The sequence below is a fragment of the Peromyscus californicus genome, unplaced genomic scaffold (genome assembly GCF_007827085.1).
Source record: "Peromyscus californicus insignis strain IS unplaced genomic scaffold, ASM782708v3 Scaffold_11__1_contigs__length_118956290, whole genome shotgun sequence".
Taxonomy (NCBI): Eukaryota; Metazoa; Chordata; class Mammalia; order Rodentia; family Cricetidae; genus Peromyscus; species Peromyscus californicus.
In genome coordinates, this window is record NW_026294402.1 from 40,539,983 (window position 1) to 40,557,323 (window position 17,341).

At 52.0% G+C, this 17,341-nt stretch overlaps 2 protein-coding genes across 2 annotated transcripts; one reads left to right on the forward strand and one right to left on the reverse strand.

The window, feature by feature from the left end:
• Window positions 1-1,957: 1,957 nt before the first annotated feature.
• Apoc3 (apolipoprotein C3) lies at window positions 1,958-3,879 on the reverse strand. Its single transcript, XM_052726707.1, has 4 exons — window positions 3,849-3,879; window positions 3,321-3,389; window positions 3,075-3,198; window positions 1,958-2,078 (listed from the first exon to the last, which is right to left on the reverse strand). Exons 2-4 carry the CDS (start codon window positions 3,373-3,375, stop codon window positions 1,958-1,960), a joined length of 300 nt encoding a protein of 99 aa, XP_052582667.1. The 5' UTR covers window positions 3,376-3,389; window positions 3,849-3,879.
• A 5,717-nt stretch (window positions 3,880-9,596) lies between these two features.
• On the forward strand, window positions 9,597-11,741 carry Apoa4 (apolipoprotein A4). Its single transcript, XM_052728797.1, has 3 exons — window positions 9,597-9,645; window positions 9,918-10,044; window positions 10,742-11,741. Exons 1-3 carry the CDS (start codon window positions 9,597-9,599, stop codon window positions 11,739-11,741), a joined length of 1,176 nt encoding a protein of 391 aa, XP_052584757.1.
• The last annotated feature ends 5,600 nt before the right edge of the window (window positions 11,742-17,341 follow it).

The window sequence follows — 17,341 nt, forward strand, 5'->3', positions numbered from 1 at the left end:
GTCAGTTCTTTTTCTCTACCATGTGGGTCCCAAAGACCAAACTCAGGCCACCAGGATTAGTGTAGCAAATGCCGCTACCACCTAAGCTATCTTGCCAGTCCTTATTTATTTACTTACGTATTCATTTTACTTTGAGTCGGTGTCTCTGATGGCACAGGCTGGCCTCAAACTAATTTTGCAGTCAGTGGTGATCTTTAACTTCTCATCTTCCTGCCTTCATCTCCCAAGGGCCAGGGTTACGGGGATGTACCCACACACCACGTTTATTCAGTGCTGGGGCTCAAACCCAGAGCTTTGCGCATGCCAGGCAAGCATTCTACCAACTGAGCTGCATACCAAGCCTAGGTTGTTCATTATTTAGACCAGCCTGCCGTTGGCACACACAATTACTTTAAAAAAAATTTTAAGTGTAACCGAACATTCATGTTCATGCAGGTGAGGATGTATGCACATTCTTACACCAACAACCTTTCTCTCCCTCAGCTGGCTCCTCTTCATGCTCATCATGTTAGTAGGCAGGTAGTCTTCCCACATCCGGAGAGTCCTTCTCCCTCCCCACAAGGCTCCTTTTCCATCCCCCATGTATCTTCCTGAGCCCCTGGATGAAGGAGTGGCCTTTGAAATCACACCCAGCTACAACAGGGATCAAGGCAGATTTGGGTGGGAAGGTTTCCAGGTGCGGACACTGAGGTTGCCGGCCCTGGGTGGTCAGGAAGAGCAGCCCCTGATGGACTTCCAGACAGAACACAGTCTGGTCACCAATGCTGTCCAGAAAGGAGCCTCCCACACCTGGCAGAGGCTTTTCCCATGACAACAAAGTGGAAAACAGACAGCTGGCCCTGCGGTGTGCTCACTCTTGACTCAGGGCAACGGCCGTTACCTCTCTGAACGTTGATGTTTTATTTTATAGTGTGGGAGACCTGCTTTGTGACCCTGGATCTCTCTGAAGTGAGTGCTTTTGGGTGGAGGGAACATAGTAAACAACTCTGTTGAGATTCTGAGAACACTGGGTCTCCATTCCAGTCTTAAGAGGTCAGCCAGTTTAGCTATCACAATGAGGTCTGTTTACCAGGCACCTGCCCTGTGCAGATGCTGGACCACATGTTTTTTTTTGTTGTTGTTTGTTTGTTTTTTTGTTTTTTTTTTCTAGACAGGGTTTCTCCGTGTAGCTTTGGAACTTGTTCTAGAACTCGATCTGTAGCCCAGGCTGGCCTCGAACTCACAGAGATCCACCTGGCTCTGCCTCCTGAGTGCTGGGATTAAAGGCGTGCGCCACCACCGCCCGGCATGCCCCATGCTTTTGGACAATACCATTTCATATTACAGCAAACCTGCTATGGAGGGGCAGATCGCACCCACTTTATACATAAGAAATGGAGGCAGTTATGATGCAGTGGGGTCAAGACTTAGCCAACCAGCCTCCCACCCCGCCTCCTTCCTTTTGGTGTGTGTAAAGGGACCAGGCATCCTGGACCACACAAACCAGCTGCACAGGTGTTGTGATCACATCTGACCTCAAGACTGAACGTGAAATAAAAGTGCTAGCCGGATCGAATCCACACTCCAGTCACTTGTCTGCACTGTCCTACACTTGATAGTTTATCGCAGACTGTAATTGCATGTCTGTTACCCAATTTGATCTTTCACAGGAACACATCAAGGCAAGCAGGTAAGCAGAGGTTGTCCTACTTACGAAGGAAGAAATGCCCCAGACACAACTAAAGCATGCATGAGGTACAGCCCCAGGTCCACTCATTCTCACCCAGACATCACGGTACATGGGACATACCACTCACGGCAGCTTCTCATCCAGCTTTATTAGGGACATGTTGAGGTGAGGTCTGGGAAGGGGTGAAAATGTGAGAATACTTTCCCTTTCAAGCAAACTTTAGGGGCCACCCAGTGGACCCAGAGGCCAACAGGACGGATGCACAGGCACGTTTGGAACACAGAGGTCTCAAGGCTCAGTAGCTGGAATTGGTTGGCTCTCGGGGGCAGATTCCCAGAGGCCGGAGAACTTGTCAGTGAACTTGCTCCAGTAACCTTTCAGGGAGCTGAAGCCACCGTCCATCCAGCCCCTGAGGGTTAAAGCAACATGAGGCATCCATAGAGATGTGTGTGAAAAGTCCCCCTGCAGGCAGCCAGACCCACGATGGCACCCAGGGCCCTATGGGCTCTCCAAGCCCTCAGCACCACCTCACCTAGTACCACCCCAGAATCGCCTGCAGCTACCTCCCAGGGCAGAAGAGGCGGCTAAGGTGGTACAGGGGCAGCCTGGGAAACCCCACCTTTGTCCAGGTTGGATCAGACATTCATGGGCTGTCCCCCCCCCCCAACCTCCTTTCAGGCCTGAGGCACCGAGCACTGGGGATGTTGATGCTTAAGGTCAGTCTGCCTTTGTAGTCCATACAAATAGTGTCCTGGAGGTGTCCTATTTGGTGGCTCTGAGTGTGTGGGGCGGCGGGGGGTGGTGGGTGGTGGTAGGGGGGTGGCGCTGGGAGCCTCTCATTTGAAAAATTACTGGAGGACCCATGAGCTGTGTGATGTAGGCCAGGTCACCTAACTTCTCAGAGCCCGTTTTCTCGTCTGCAAAGTTAGGGAAGTAATGCCCTCTCCACAGCCTATTCTGGGGACAAAGAACGTGTCAACCTTTTTCTACATAGGCCAATATCAAATGTCAGCCAAAGCCATTGGCCAGGAGCAGGGGTAAGGATCCATAGTGGGCAGATGTCTAACTCAGATTGGGCCCAGGGCAGAGCCCCAAAACCCGGGCTGAAACTAGAGCGGCTAGGCCTCCCCGAGGAAGCCTCTGGCCCACGCTTAGAGAAGACTTGCCCCAGGGACTATGTGCACCCCAGGCCACCCCGAGGAGAAGTGAAGGAGACAGAAGAAGGCTGCTTGCTCTGCTTCTCTTCACAGCCCCAGTACCCAGCAAAGGCCCCATGAGAGAGCCGAGGCTCAGACAGGCCCAGGCCCTGGGGAAACTGGGGGAGCCACAGTCTCTGTGTGGGAGAATCAGGACCAGGGTAGGGGTGAGGGGAGAGGGAACAGGAAAAGAAGGCCAGTGGGCATACCTGGCCTGCACAGCCATCTCAGACTTCTGCACACTGGTTAGTGCATCCTGAACCTTCTTGGCGGCCTGTTCCATGTAGCCCTGCACAGAGCCCAGCAGCAACGACCCCTCTCCCTCATTAGCTCCTGCAAAAGAGCAGAGTGGAGCTGTGCCAGCCCTCAGCTCCCACCCAGCCACCACTTATCAGGACAGGGTCCCCAGACCAGCTCCCAAAGAAACCCCAGCCCCATCCCTCCACAAAACTCACGGGCAGATGCCAGGAGTGCCAAGAGGACCACGATGAGGAGCGTCCGGGGCTGCATGGCACCTACACACCTGCAGGAATTGTCTAGTGAGGGGATACTGTGGGAGGATCTGCCATATCTAGTTCCTTTCCTGGAGAATGCCGTGGGCCCTGGGATGAACCCCAAGCCTCTCTCCTTCTGATACCAGCTCTCAGACAGGGAACTATAGGAGATCCAGGCCCCAGGATAGAGTGGAAGGCGGGGTGTGGAAACCCTCTACAGAATGGGACATCTACCCATTCTCTGCCCTGGTGTGCTGGGTGACATCAGGTTTCTGTCCCTCTCTAGACCTCAGTGTGTCTGTCTGGAGCAGGCATGGCCATCAAAGTCTCCCAATAGCTCTGCATGCTGAGCAAGAGACAGCATGACCCGATTCCAGTCAGCTCTGCCACTACCCAGTGCAGAGCTTTAGGCCTGGTGGCCTCCCCTTCTTCCTCAGCTTCTAGGCCTCCCTCTCCCAACCACCAGGAACCCAAAGGTGGAGGCCACTCATGGGTCCCAAGCCTTCTGTAGGCTAGTTGGCTGGGTGGCTCTCTGTCCCCTCCCTCCCTTCCTGTACTCCCCAGGGACATTACCTGGAGTAGCTAGCTGCTTCTAGGAATAAACTGAGCAGGCAAGCAGGAGGGCCCTGACCTGTTTTATATTGGCCCCGGGAATGGGACAGCGGGCACAGAAGGCCCAGTGAGCTGGCCAAAGGTCACCTGCTGAATAGTTCAGACCAGAACCTGAGGTAGGGAGGCTGTGCAGCCAGCTGCCAGCGGAATTGAGAAATCCCTCCAAGACTGCCCATGCTATTCACCTCCACCTCTGCAACCTATTATGCGATGGAGTTGCTTAAGATGCATTCTCCTTTCCTAAATAATATAAACAGAAGCAGTGGCTGGTGGGATTGCCCATTGGACTGGCTTCCCTCAATGAGGTTGGTGAGACAGAGAAAGGCTCAGGGGACAAGCCTCAGACCCACTTTAGCCCTTCGCACTGACTTTCCAGACCCATCTCTCCCCGCAAAGCCCAGGCGATAGCCTGGAACCAGTGACAGGCTTCTTCACAGAAGCCACTTGACAGTCTCAGAACAGAACAGAATGGGGAATCTGGTGCAGCCATAGATGAGCAGAGGCAGAATGGGGGTGAGAGGTGGCAGAGCGTAGGTCACATGGCTCCCCTAGACCTCCACCTCAGGCCTCCACCCTCCGATGTGTTCCCAGCAGCCTCCTCTGTTGTTCCTGGGCCGGGGTTGGTGAGAGAAGGACAAAGGTCATGCTAAGCCCAAGGCCTTGGCCCCTCCCTCCTCCATGTACCTCATCTTGCCCTCTGGACCCACTGATAGGATCCTGAGATGGGAGCACGGTTGTGGCTGGATGATATCTGACCCCTACACGACCCCTGGCTGTGAATACCTGGGAGCCCCAAGGTGTGGAAAGGCCATTCACAAAGAAGGTGAAGGAGGCACTGTAGGGCACCCAGCACCCAGGAGGGACCTCAGACTTCTTGAAATCCTAGGTTTAAGTGATACCTTTGGGAATGGGGAAAGAGGCCAGTTGGTCAAAATGCTCATCTTGAAAGCAAGAAGACCTTAGTTCAATTGCCAATACCCATGTAAAGCATAGGTGTCCATGGTAATCTCAGCACTGGGGCCAGGGAGATAGTGGGGGGCAGGTAGCCAGCTACCTGGAGCTGATGTCCAGCCAGCCTAGCCTCTTCAGAGAGCCCCAGATACCACTGAGAGATCCTGGCTCACAGAGCAAGGGAAACCGCTCCTGAAGAATGCCTGAGGCCGACATGTGGCTTCCACCGGCCTGCATATCTCACGTGCACGTGCACCTGTGTACACACAAACAAATATGTAACTGATGCCTTTGACACCGACTCACAGGGTCTGTGCTCAGAAATGTAACAGCTCAGAGCCTCTGTTTACCCTGTTCATGGGGACAGAATCCTGGTTTCCCAGAGCACGGAGAAGCATAGAGCAATTGGCTCAGGGAAGAAGGACGAACTCACAATCTCCCTACCTCCTAAACACTGGCAGCCCAGCCAGAGACCGGAAGAGGGATCCACGCACAAACAGGAGGGCCTTTCGCAGGCAGCGTCCTCTCAAGCATGGCCTGAGAAAGGAGCCTGGCTTGGCCCTCTGAATTCTTAATCCTTATCTTGGCCTGAGACTTGAAACTCATCTATCAGAAATTCATCCTTTTTGACGTAAGACTGTTTTCTGGGGTGGCTGGGATAGTGTTTGCTTTTGAGTCCCGCACTCTGAAAACAGGCAAGGTGATCATGTCTTGGGATCTACCTGGACTACTTAATGAGACCCTGTCTCAAAACAAAACAGAAAATAGTTTGTTTTCTGTTAAAATGTAAGTTGTCCAAACCCTGTGACTTAGACATTGCTAACTTCATTTTATGGCTAAAAACCAAAGGCCCAGTCAGGCAGAGGCCTACTCAGTACGTACCACGCAGCAGTGGAAAAGCTGGGTCCCAGCACCTCAGCTGGTCCTCGGCAGCCATTTGTACCTAAGCATCCTCTGAGAAACACCCTTGGTGGCAGCCGAGAGTGAAGGGAGTTGATGAGAGGTACCAGGATTGGGCACTGCGTGTGTGTGGCACCGGCAGCTGCTCTGCCCTCTCCTCTTCTTGTTTCTTGCCCTGAAGCAAAGGGCACAATGGGAATCAGATCCCAACCTGGGGTGTGGTACCAGGTCCTTGACCCAGCTGGGACAGGCAGACAGGCTGAGTATGGGTATGGAAGCGTGCCAGTATCCCTGTACGGAACATGGCCATTGAATCCAGGAAAGTCCGAAAGTGCTGATACAGAGCCCCAGCCATGTGATACTGAGCTGCACAGAGAACTTAGGTGTGTGGACCCTAAGCTGGCCTGCAGGGTATCTTGGGACCTGGGGCCTGGGACTTAGCCCATTCCAAAGTACTTGTGCCCTCTCAGCCCTCTCAGCCATCTGGCTTTGGCCTTAGGAGGCCTCATGGTGGCTTTCTGGCCTAGAGTCCTCTAGGAAGAGGACTGTTCTTGACTTACAGACCCAGGCCCAGAGAGGACCCAGCAGTGGGTGGGTATCTTAGTTTCTTTTCCTGTTGCTATGATACAATATCCTGACAAAAACAAACTGAGGGGGCCTGAGTGATGGTGGCGCACATCTTTAATCGCAGCACTCGGAAGGCAGAGGCAGGCGGATCTCTGTGAGTTCGAGGCCAGTGTGGTCTATAGAGCGAGTTCTAGGACAGGCTTCAAAGCTACACAGAGAAACTCTGTCTTGAAAACAAAACAAACAAACAAACAAACAAACAACAACAACAACAACAAATTGAGGGTTTATCCTGGCTCACCAGTGGGGAAGCTTTGGTGGCAAGAGTTTGAAGCAGCTGGTCACATCATTTACAGCCAAGAGCCATGACACCCTAGCTCTCAGATCAGCTCAGCTTGCTGTCTCCATTCTGTATCATCTAGGATCCTTCACCCAATGACCCCTCTCTCAGGTGATTCAAGGTTTTGTCAAACTGACAGTTAAAATTAACCATCACAGTGGAGAAGTCTTGAATGCTTGGGCTGGGGAGGGCCCTCAGGAGTAGCTGTCAGTCTCCTTCTGTTTGGCTAAGAGCAGGTTGAGTGCACGAGAGTCCCAGGGCCCTGCTCTGATCCTGTATGGGCAGATAGAAAGGGTAGCTATAGATGCTGTATAGCTGTCAGTCTCACTGGCCACGAGCTCTGGGTGAACACAGGCAAGGAGACTGGGGGTCAGAGATGTGAGTGCCAACACCACTTGACCCTCTGTGCCCGATGTCCCCTGACTGTCGCAGCCGGCTATAAGGCAGGTCTCTTCACCAACAGCTGAGACATAGGGTTCTCACTTAGCCATGCCCCCTATTCAAATTACTCACAGATGCATACGACATATGCCCTAGTCTTGGAGAAGTCAATATAGTCATTTATGCTTTCCAGGAGGCAGTACACCCTCCGTGCCGGGGCCGGTGCATACATGAGTGCTGGGCACACATGTATGCATGCTGTGTCCCAGTCTCTTAGCTCAGAGCCAAGTTCTGTGTCCACGGACAACGCAGATCTCTCTGCATATCTGTCAATCAATCACTGGCAGCCACTCTTGAACAAGCTTAGGTAACACAGGTCTTCTCAGAGAGTGCACAAAGGGGCATCTACCTCTGGACCTGTCCCACGCTGGTGGCACCTGGTACTCAGACTGCAGGTCCAGGAGGTGGAGCTGCAGCTGAGGTATCCCGGGTGACTCATCCCCCATCAGTTCTGACCTTTGGGCCCAGCACAGGCTGGACCAGGCCTGATTTGGCAGAGCAAGATGGGGACCAATGAGTCAAGGGCACAGAGAGATAAGCCTTTTAGAGGCAAAACATGGCTAATACTCAATGAGCACCTCCTGTGTGCCGGATTATCTCACAGAATCTCCACAACAGACTCAGAGGGGTCATGAGACTCATCCAAGGCCACACGCTGCATACTGTGTGGAATTCAGATGCAAATCCAGGGAGTCTGACTCCAAAGCCTGAACTCAGAAAACACTGAGAGGTCAACAAGATGACTCAGTGGGTTAGTCACCAAGCCTGATGACATCAGTTCGATTCCCTGGAATGCCCACCTGGTAGGAGGAGAGAACAGGCTTCCTCAAGTTGTTCTCTGACCTCCACACGTGTGTTGTGGTGCATGTATACCCACCCCCACCAAGTATTGGTAAATAAAGAAATTAATTTTAAAAAAGCCTCCCTAAGCATGGCTGCTCCAGGAAGGAGCTCCCTCCTGGCCACTTGAGGATGCCATGTGGGGAGCATTGCAGTTTAGTGGGGACCCAGCAGGGGAAGGCAGGTATTTAGCTGTCTTCAGATCCAGGAGACAAGCCAATCTGGACACATTAAAAAAAAAAAAAGGATGGCATCACAGCAAATCAGCCCTGGCACAGTGTGGACAGTTGTGGACAGTTGTGGCACAGATGTGGACAGTTGTGGACGGTTGTGGACAGTTGTGGCACAGTTGTGGACAGTTGTGGTCTCTTCGGATGGCTCTGGGTTCACAAACTGTCTTGCGGATGGCAGCCGGTGGGACAATACGATGGGTGTCAGCGTGCAGTCCCTGGTGTGGTCCACGGAGGCCCCACACTCACCGTAGTCTGACATCTTTCCTGTGGATGGCTTCTGCGAGTCTACGTGTGGACACACTCGGAGTTTCAGTGGGAGAACACAAAACTCACTTTCCACAGCAGTGCCTGTCACCTTCTGTCTGAGAGAGGGTGGCCATTCTGCATGGCTCTTGAGTGTGGTTGGGGATAGTGGGACCGTAATCAAGCCTCAGTCAGCCTCATTCTCTCAAGGTTGCCTCTAGTCCTCCGCTTGGTGACTCTCTGAGAGAAAGGGAGGAGCGCCCTCTGCCATTCTCTGGAGGGCCAGGTTCTCTCCTGTCTTCCGAGCTCTGATCTACACAGAAAATCATTGTCATTTTTTTTTCAGCACTTACTCCAGACTAAGCCCCCTACCCATTTCACAAGCACTTTATAATTTAATGTAACAAATTCTACAATGTCCAAAGGAGAAACTGAGGCCTGGGACTTCAGATAACTAGACTGAGGTGACTCAGCTTGACAGGGACGAGACATAAAGCACACTTAGGAGTAACCCCTTCAATCCCAGGTTCGGATCCTTCCCTGCCCAAGGGCTGTCACAGACACCTAGGTCGCAGCTCACCGCCTATTGCAGCCCCGAATGGGCCTGGTGCCGTGACTGGAGCTGATGCTCTGAGACAGTTTGGGTTGGTGACAGCTGTCTCCCTGGAGTAGAAATAGGAGACCTGGACCTTGTTCCCCTCGCCTGGCACAGACCCAGCACTGCCAACAGGGCCCCTGGGGCCTCAGTCCTGTTCAGGGACTCCCCTTGACTCCCAGGCTGGGTCCTCCTGAAGCTCTGGGCTACCCTTCCCAGCCTCCTGTACAGGGTGGGGCCAGCCCATCCAGGCTGCTTCCCCCTGCTGCCTGTGTGCCGTCAGCTTCCACGTTGTCTTAAGGTCACTAAAGTCCAAGAGGCCTCCTGGGAGTGTGTCACCTTCCAACGTGGAGTCACACTGGGAAGGAGGCGGGGAGAGAGACCTGCAGGGGCTTTAAAAGTGGGGCTGGCTTTGTCTGCAGTCAGTTCCAGAGCGACACAGGTGAACGATTTCTTCTCACCCGAGGAAGCATCCAGTGTAGCCGAGGCTGTCCCAGCCCAGTGAGGAGCCCAGGATGTTCCTGAAGGCTGTGGTGCTGACCCTGGCCCTGGTGGCTATCACCGGTAAGTAGACCCAGCTCTCCAGCTGCTGCTGCATAGGAGGGGCAGCATGGAAAGCCAGCTCCTGAACTAGTGGACAGCTCAGGATGACCTTGGGTTTGCTCAGCAGCTCTTAGGAGAACAGGCCCTCGTTGGCACCGATGCTCCCTGGGTTATCCCAGAGACGGAGAAATGGGTTGGATTACCCCAACTCCAGGATCATCCAGCTCAGAGCGGAGGCAGAGGGTCCGGGAGAGAGATGCGTGCTCACGACTTGCTTGCTACTCTCTGCCCAGGCACCCGGGCTGAGGTCAGTGCAGACCAGGTGGCCACTGTGATGTGGGACTACTTCACTCAGCTGAGCAACAACGCCAAAGAGGCTGTGGAACAACTCCAGAAGTCAGACATTACCCAGCAGCTCAAGTAAGTGGGCAAAGTCTGCAAAGCTCGTCTTTCCTGGAGGCCGAAGCTGACCTTAGAGGTGGGGCACCAACACTTGGGATCCTTCCTTCCTCACTAGGGGAGCCTGGCCTCTATGGACCTAAACTCTCCTTGTAAACAGGGAAGTTGGACCCAGGGATCAATCCCTATAGGACCTTCCTATTTTTGTGTGCTAGAGTTTGGTAAATAGCCAAATCCCATTGCAAGCTCGTGGTAGAACAAGAAAGAAGGCATGTCCTGTGAGATAGGATTTCCAGGACACAGGTGCCCGTGCAAACAGGGGAAGTGAGGTTGAGGTGTTTGGGGATCCTCCGAACACATGCAAGGACATCAGATCCTGCGCCACTGGAAGACATACAATTGCACAATGTGACCCTGGGCTGGGGAGGGGGAGTTAAAGTCCAGTCCTATTCTTTACCCACAAGGAAAGGAGTCACATGATGGGTAGATAAAAATGCTGAGGCTCAGCAGAAGCCTTGCAGATAAAAATCTAAAGTAACACTAATCCTAGTAGATTTCCTGAAAGCATGACCCACCCCAGGGAGGGCCACAGGGACAACATGGAGGTCTCGCTTTCCATGGACACACTCCTGACCTAGGCAGGTTCATAAAGCTGAGTGTGCTGCCAATGTATCTAGTGCCAAGTGTAACGGTGCTTCTCCCCACCCTTTCCCTGAAGTACCCTCTTCCAGGACAAACTTGGGGACATGAACACATATGCAGATGACCTGCAGAAGAAGCTAGTGCCCTTTGCCATAGAGCTGAATGAGCGCCTGGCCAAGGACGCAGAAAAGGCAAAGGAGGAGTTTCGAAAGGAGCTAGAGGACCTACGTGCCCGCTTGATGCCCCACGCCAACGCCGTGGGCCAGACAATCGGGGAGAACGTGCAGAAGTTGCAGGATCACCTGAGACCCTATACTGAGGGGCTGAAAACCCAGGTCAGCACACAGGCACAGGAGCTGAAGCACCAGCTGACCCCCTACATGCAGCGTGTGCAGACCACACTGCAGGAGAATGTGGACAACCTGCAAGCCTCAATGATGCCCTTGGCCAACGAGTTCAAGGAGAAGTTTGACCGGAACGTGGAAGAGCTCAAGGGGCGCCTAACCCCCCATGCCAATGAGCTGAAGGCCACGATCGACAAGAACCTGGAGGAGCTGCGCAGCAGCCTGGCCCCTCTTGCCGAGGGTGTGCAGGAGAAACTCAACCACCAGCTGGAGGGCCTGGCCTTCCAGATGAAGAAGAACGCCGAGGAGCTTCAGACCAAGGTCTCCGCCAACGTCGACCAGCTGCAGAAGAAACTGGCACCGCTGGTGGAAGATGTGCAGAGCAAGCTGAAGGGCAACACCGAGGGGCTGCAGAAGTCGCTGGAAGACCTGAACAGCCAGCTGGACCAGCAGGTGGAGGAGTTCCGGCGCACCGTGGAGCCCTTGGGGGAGATGTTCAACAAGGCTCTGGTTCAGCAGATGGAGCAGTTCAGGCAGCAGCTGGGTTCCAGTTCGGGGGACGTGCAAGGCCACTTGAGCTTCATAGAGAAGAACCTGAGGGCAAAGGTCAGCTCCTTTATGGGCACCCTGGGGAAGAAGGAGAGCCCAGACCAGCCCCTGGCCCTCCCCGTCCCCGAGCAGGTCCCCGAGCAGGTCCCGGAGCAGATGAATCCCAACCCCCTGGAGAGCTGAGCTGTCCCTGGTGCCCTCGACCCATCACAGCAGCAGACACCTGCCCTGCCCCACCACCTGTCTGTCAATCTGTCCCTAAGCACTCCTTGTACCAGTTTGAGGACACATGTCCTGCAGGAGATGATGCCTCATCTCGCTACTCAATAAAGCTACTGAGAAATTAGCCCCATGGGGTTGCCATGTGATTCCTTGGGGGGCTGGCCTGAGGTGGGGAGGAGAATAATGCTAGGCAAAGCTGAACAGCATCTGGTGGGGACTGGATGACACGGGGAGGGGGGGTGGGAGTGGAGGTGGGGGGCAATGAACCTGCTGGAGGCTCAGGGGTTGGTGTGATGGAGAGGAGAACGCAGAAAAGATGTCTATCAGAAAACAAAACACGTACCCCCACCTACAGCCATTTAACCACCAAACAGTCAGCAAATGCCCTCAAGGTTCCCGTGAAGGTTCTGAGCACCAGACAAGTCCAAACAGCTTTAGCGGCATTGTGTGCCCAGAGACTGGGTTTCATGTTGACAGGGACACACCTGGAGGACAGCAAGACAGTCCCTGCCTTTGAAGAGTTCACCGCACATTGAGTCCCTTCTTGTCCGTGCTTGCATCTTTGAACTTATTTATATAAAAGTGAGCCACCCTACTCTGTCCCACTGCAAAATGTTTCTGCTTGCTTGGGAAGTTCCTCCACCTGGTAACTAAACCAGTTGACTCCAGAACAGCGTAACAGACACCACAGGATGTGAACGAGTCTGGGTGGAACAGATGCTGGAGCTTGCAGAGATCCTTGGCACGCTCTGCTCAGGAGCCTCCTGATGGATGGCCTGCCTGTCTGTGACAGAGCTTGTGGCTGGCTGCTGGCCTAAGAGATGGAGAGCTCAGAGGACCCCAGCAGTTTCATGGGCACAACCAGTCATGGGCTGCTGCAGTCTCTGGCATGAATTCTCCCCTGCCCTTGGGGACCCCAGGGGGGGAGTCTCAGAGTAGAGCTAGTCCAGGGCTTCCTCCCAAAGTATTTCACATACTGGCTGTAGCCTCTCACCCAGGTTTGCGAGTTGCACCCCTTCTCCTCAGAATAGGAAAAGTCCTCCTGGGATGTTCTGGAATGAACTGGAACATGCTGTGGGTAGCCCCAGCTGCCCTCGCCTCCTCCTTCCCTCCCAAGACTTCTTCAGTGTAGCATAAACCCAGGCCTGGGTTTGAATCCTGGCTCCCCAGGTGCCTGTTGGGTGATTTGGGGGCAGGTAACCAAATCCTTTTTTTTTGGAAAGGAAAAATGAGGACACTTGAGCCAGAGTTGCTCAGAAAGTCTGATGGTGCTCGGGGCCAGGCCCTTAATACCCAACGAGTGCTGTGTGCTGTGCTGCCCCAGTGTGGTGGACACTCAGGAAATGTCCTGCTCACCTCCCCAGCCTCCAGATCCAGGCCACCAAACCCAGGCAAGGGCAGACCCTTCACATCTCCCCGGCCACTGCTAACCCAATACTCAAGTCAAACTGTCACAGCTACTTCCACCTATGACACTAGCAGACACAGGTGAACACATTCAGCCAAGATAACCGGCACCAGGAGGCTTGCTGACCGGCCCTGAGAGGCTTTCTCAGAGCACTGAGGCGCTAATAGGAGCCAGAACGAAGGCTAGTTGGTTTTCTGAACTGGTGTGGAAACTTCTGATCTCCCCTGTAGGTAGATGAGCTCTGCCTCTCAAAGTCCCTGAGTCTTCCAGACTCTGTTCATACTACAAATTCTGAGTGGGACCCCTGAATTTTTTCCTTCTGTCTCCAGGACTGTCCCACACACTCGCAGGGTCCTACCATAGTCCTAGTTTCCCTGAATGAAATACACTTGCTTACTTTCTCCTGAGCCAGGATGTCACTCCTGGCCTTCAGTCTCTTAGGTCCCTGACCTGGCATATGCTTCCTGGTCACAGCATTGCTTCTTCTGTCCCCTCAAACTCATGGGTTGAAATGAACACACTGGTGTGTGTGTGTGAGTGTGTGTGTGTGTGTGTGTGTGTGTGTGTGTGTGTGTGTTTGTGTGTGTTTGTAAAGGTCAGGGGATAACCTCTGGTTCTGGTCATTCTCAAGAGAACCATTTGTTTCCTTTGCGATAGGGTCTCTCATTAGCCTGGAGCTCACCAATTAGGGCAGACAGGCTGGACAGTGAGCCCCAGGAACCTGCTTGTCTAGACCTCCCTGAAATAAATGTGTTTCATCCATCAATATAATGATGTTAGGCCAAGTCAGGTGGCACATGCCTTTAATTCCAGCACCCAGAAGACAAAGGCAGGTGGATCTCTGTGAGTTCCAGGCCAGCCTGGTTTACATAGTGAATTCCAGGCCAGACCAGGACTATACAGTGAGACCTGTGTCAAACAAAAACAAATAAACAAAAAGACGACAATGATATTAGGCTGATTTATTTCACTTCCGGTCATGCGGTTTGGGGTTCGGTCTCTCCAGGATTAAATAATTTTATTTGGAGTTAGTTTTTGAGTTTTCTGCCCATCTCTGTGAAACCATCACAAATGTTTAAATCAACTCTGACCTCTGGGTCTTTTCAAATGTCCTATAAAGAAACCACCCACAAAGATTCAGCTGGCTCACAGCTAGAAATGACAATAAAAGACTTTTGCAACTTGATCCTCAACCTAGTACCAAGCTTCCCTCTCCTCTACCAGTAGGTGGGGCCCCAGAGCCAGGACAAGAGCGAAAGTATCTTGTGGGAGACTACCTGTGGGCTTCCTCAAGTGGAAAAACGGCCCAGATATCACGGTCAGTGCAGAGAGACATACAAGCAAATCTGAGAAACTACTGCCATCTTGAAGGAGGTCAGAGAGAAGCAGGAAGCCTGTGGCTTCAACAGACCTACAGTTTCTATCCGGGACTGGGGCCTTCTGAGAATGCTAGACTAGAAAACAGTCTTTGCAAAGAGTCAATTGAGGCCTAAAGCTTACAGCCTCCTCTTTTAATTTTTAAACTACATTAATTTGTGTGTGTGTGTGTGTGTGTGTGTGTGTGTGTGTGTGTGTGTGTGTGTGTGTGCAAGAGTGCTTGCACGTGTGCTGTGAATCTCTCCCAAACCTGTCACTGGTGATCTATAAGGAATGTGTGGTTTGAATGTATATGAATGACTTCTCTATACTTTTATTCTTTGATCTGACCCAAAGAAACTCTGAACAAGTCTCAGTTATTCCCATGAGCTTTAGAAGCCTCAGGTATTAGATGAAATTTAATAACTTGGAAGAATGTAAATAGAATTTTGGGTAGTTAGATTAGATTAGATTAATAGGGTTTTTTTTCCTGGTTTTTAGAAACTTGCAACAAAACAGAATCTGTGTTAATTAAGAGAGAGAGAGAGAGAGAGAGAGAGAGAGAGAGAGAGAGAGAGAGAGAGAGGTGGATAATGGTGGTGCACACCTTTAATCCCAGCACTCAGGAGGCAGAGGCAGGTGGATCTCTATGAGTTCAAGGTCAGCCTGGTCTACAGAGAGAGTTCTAGGATAGCCAGGGCTACCCAGAGAAACCCTGTCTCCAAAAAAATAAAAAGAAAAAGAAAAAAGAAAAACCAGGATTGGAATTCTTATTTATGAAAGGGGCCCCATGGACAGTCCTCTTTCCTTCAAGTATCAGACACAGCAGGACAACGCTATCTATGAGCCAGGAGGTGGGTGGTTCTCACCAGACACTTCACTGTGGGAACCTGTATTTTGGAGTACCCAATCTCTAGGAGTATGGGAGATAAACTGTGGGTTTAATTAAAAACTTGAGCCTTCTTATCTATGGTATTTTGTTAGAGCAGTCTGAACGGGTCTCCAACAACAGCTCCCAACTTCTGAATGCTCCTTGCTTTGGCTGGGGAATTTCCCTTTGAGGAAGCTTTTGTTTTTGTTTTTTGAAACAGGGTCTCATGTATCCCAGGCTGGTCTCCAGTTGGATATGTAGTCAAAGATGACCCTAAACTTCTGCTCCTCCTGGCTCCGTGTGCCGAATCCTAGGATTGCAAATGAGCACCACCACCCCTGGCTCTCTGGTGAGTCTTATCTTTTAATTTTCTTATTTATACATTTTTTTATTTATGTGTTTGCTTATTTTGTGTATGCATATGGGTGGGTATGTGTGCACTCTTGCCATGGTGTGTAGAGGGCTGAGGACAGCTTTCGTGTGTGGGTTCTCTCCTTTCACCATGTGGGACCTGAGACTGGACTCGAGTCATCCGACTTGACAGCAAGCACCTTTATTGGCTGAGTCCTTCTGCCAGCCCTCTGATGAGTTTGAGGGAGGACACCTGTGACTCCTCGTACAGCTGCTGAGAACAGCAGCCTCTTACAGCCCAGGTGCAGCCTGGAGTCCCAGTATTAGGAGGCTGAGGCAGGAGGATTATGAATTTGGGGCTTCATAGTGGGACTCTGTGTGGAAGGAAAGAGGGAAGGAAAGAAGGAACGAAGGAACGAAGGAAGGAAAGAAGAGGCAGTATAACTCTCTCCACTGGTCTGGGTTATGGTGACAGAGGCTATATTTTTCTCCTACTTCCCTGTTATCTTTTTTCCAAGCTTTGCAGAAATTAAAAACAACAACCAAAAAAAAAACCTAGTTCAATCAATTGAGCTTTGGCTCAAATCTTCCAGCACAAGGTCAATGGCTAGCAATTAAGAGCCCTGCCCCACACACCCGCCCGTTGTTTTTGGGGAGTCCCATGTACCTTGGCCTTTGGAAACCACAGCCTCCTCCCTGTCTGCACCAGTCATGCTGGCCTGTCTGCGGGACACTTAGTCCCCAGTAAACTGGCGTGGTCCTCAAGGAGAGAGCCATCCTCTTTGCTCTAAGACAGTGAGTGGACTCGGCCCCCTGGGGCCCAGTTAGCCCCAGGTCATCTCTAGCAGCCAAGACACTGGACAAATGGAAGGTGATATCTGTCTGGGCTTGGGTGATCAGTCCCATTACTGTTCAGAAACACTGATTGCCGGGCGGTGGTGGCTCACGCCTTTAATTCCAGCACTTGGGAGGCAGAGCCAGGTGGATCTCTGTGAATTCAAGGCCAGCCTGGGCTACCGAGTGAGTTCCAGGAAAGGCGCAAAGCTACACAGAGAAACCCTGTCTCGAAAAACAAAACAAAACAAAACAAAACAACAACAACAACAACAACAACAACAAAAATGCACTGACAGCGGATCTTAAGTTTTCCATGAGGTCCTGAGTTCAAGGGGGAAAGAGTCCTGATATGGGTCTGGGAAACTTTGTATTATTAACTCTGTGTGTGTGTGTGTGTGTGTGTGTGTGTGTGTGTGAGAGAGAGAGAGAGAGAGAGAGAGAGAGAGAGAGAGAGAGAGAGAGAGAGAGAGAGAGAGAGAGAGAGAGAGAGAGAGAGAGAGGAGGGAGAGAATTAGAGTCTCCTGTAGCCCAGGCTGGCCTTGAACGTAACATGTAGCTGAGGATAACTCTGACCTTCTGATCTCCCTGCCCATACTTTCTAAACTCTGGGATTACAGATAGGAGTTGACATCCCTGGTTTATCCAGTGCTGGACATGGGACTCGGAGCCATGTGTGTGCTAGACAATCACTCTACCAACTGAGTCACATTCCCAGCCCTGTTGTTACATTTTGAAATA

What these genes read in the sequence shown, in the direction of transcription:
- Apoa4 (XM_052728797.1), top strand. Translation starts at nt 9,597, where the DNA reads ATGTTCCTGAAGGCTGTGGTGCTGACCCTGGCCCTGGTGGCTATCACC. An exon ending in GGCCCTGGTGGCTATCACCG is followed by an intron (nt 9,646 to 9,917) that starts GTAAGTAGACCC and finishes CTCTCTGCCCAG; the next exon opens with GCACCCGGGCTGAGGTCAGT. An exon ending in GACATTACCCAGCAGCTCAA is followed by an intron (nt 10,045 to 10,741) that starts GTAAGTGGGCAA and finishes CTTTCCCTGAAG; the next exon opens with TACCCTCTTCCAGGACAAAC.
- Apoc3 (XM_052726707.1), bottom strand. Translation starts at nt 3,375, where the DNA reads ATGCAGCCCCGGACGCTCCTCATCGTGGTCCTCTTGGCACTCCTGGCA. An exon ending in GGCACTCCTGGCATCTGCCC is followed by an intron (nt 3,199 to 3,320) that starts GTGAGTTTTGTG and finishes GCTCTTTTGCAG; the next exon opens with GAGCTAATGAGGGAGAGGGG. An exon ending in GAGATGGCTGTGCAGGCCAG is followed by an intron (nt 2,079 to 3,074) that starts GTATGCCCACTG and finishes TTTAACCCTCAG; the next exon opens with GGGCTGGATGGACGGTGGCT.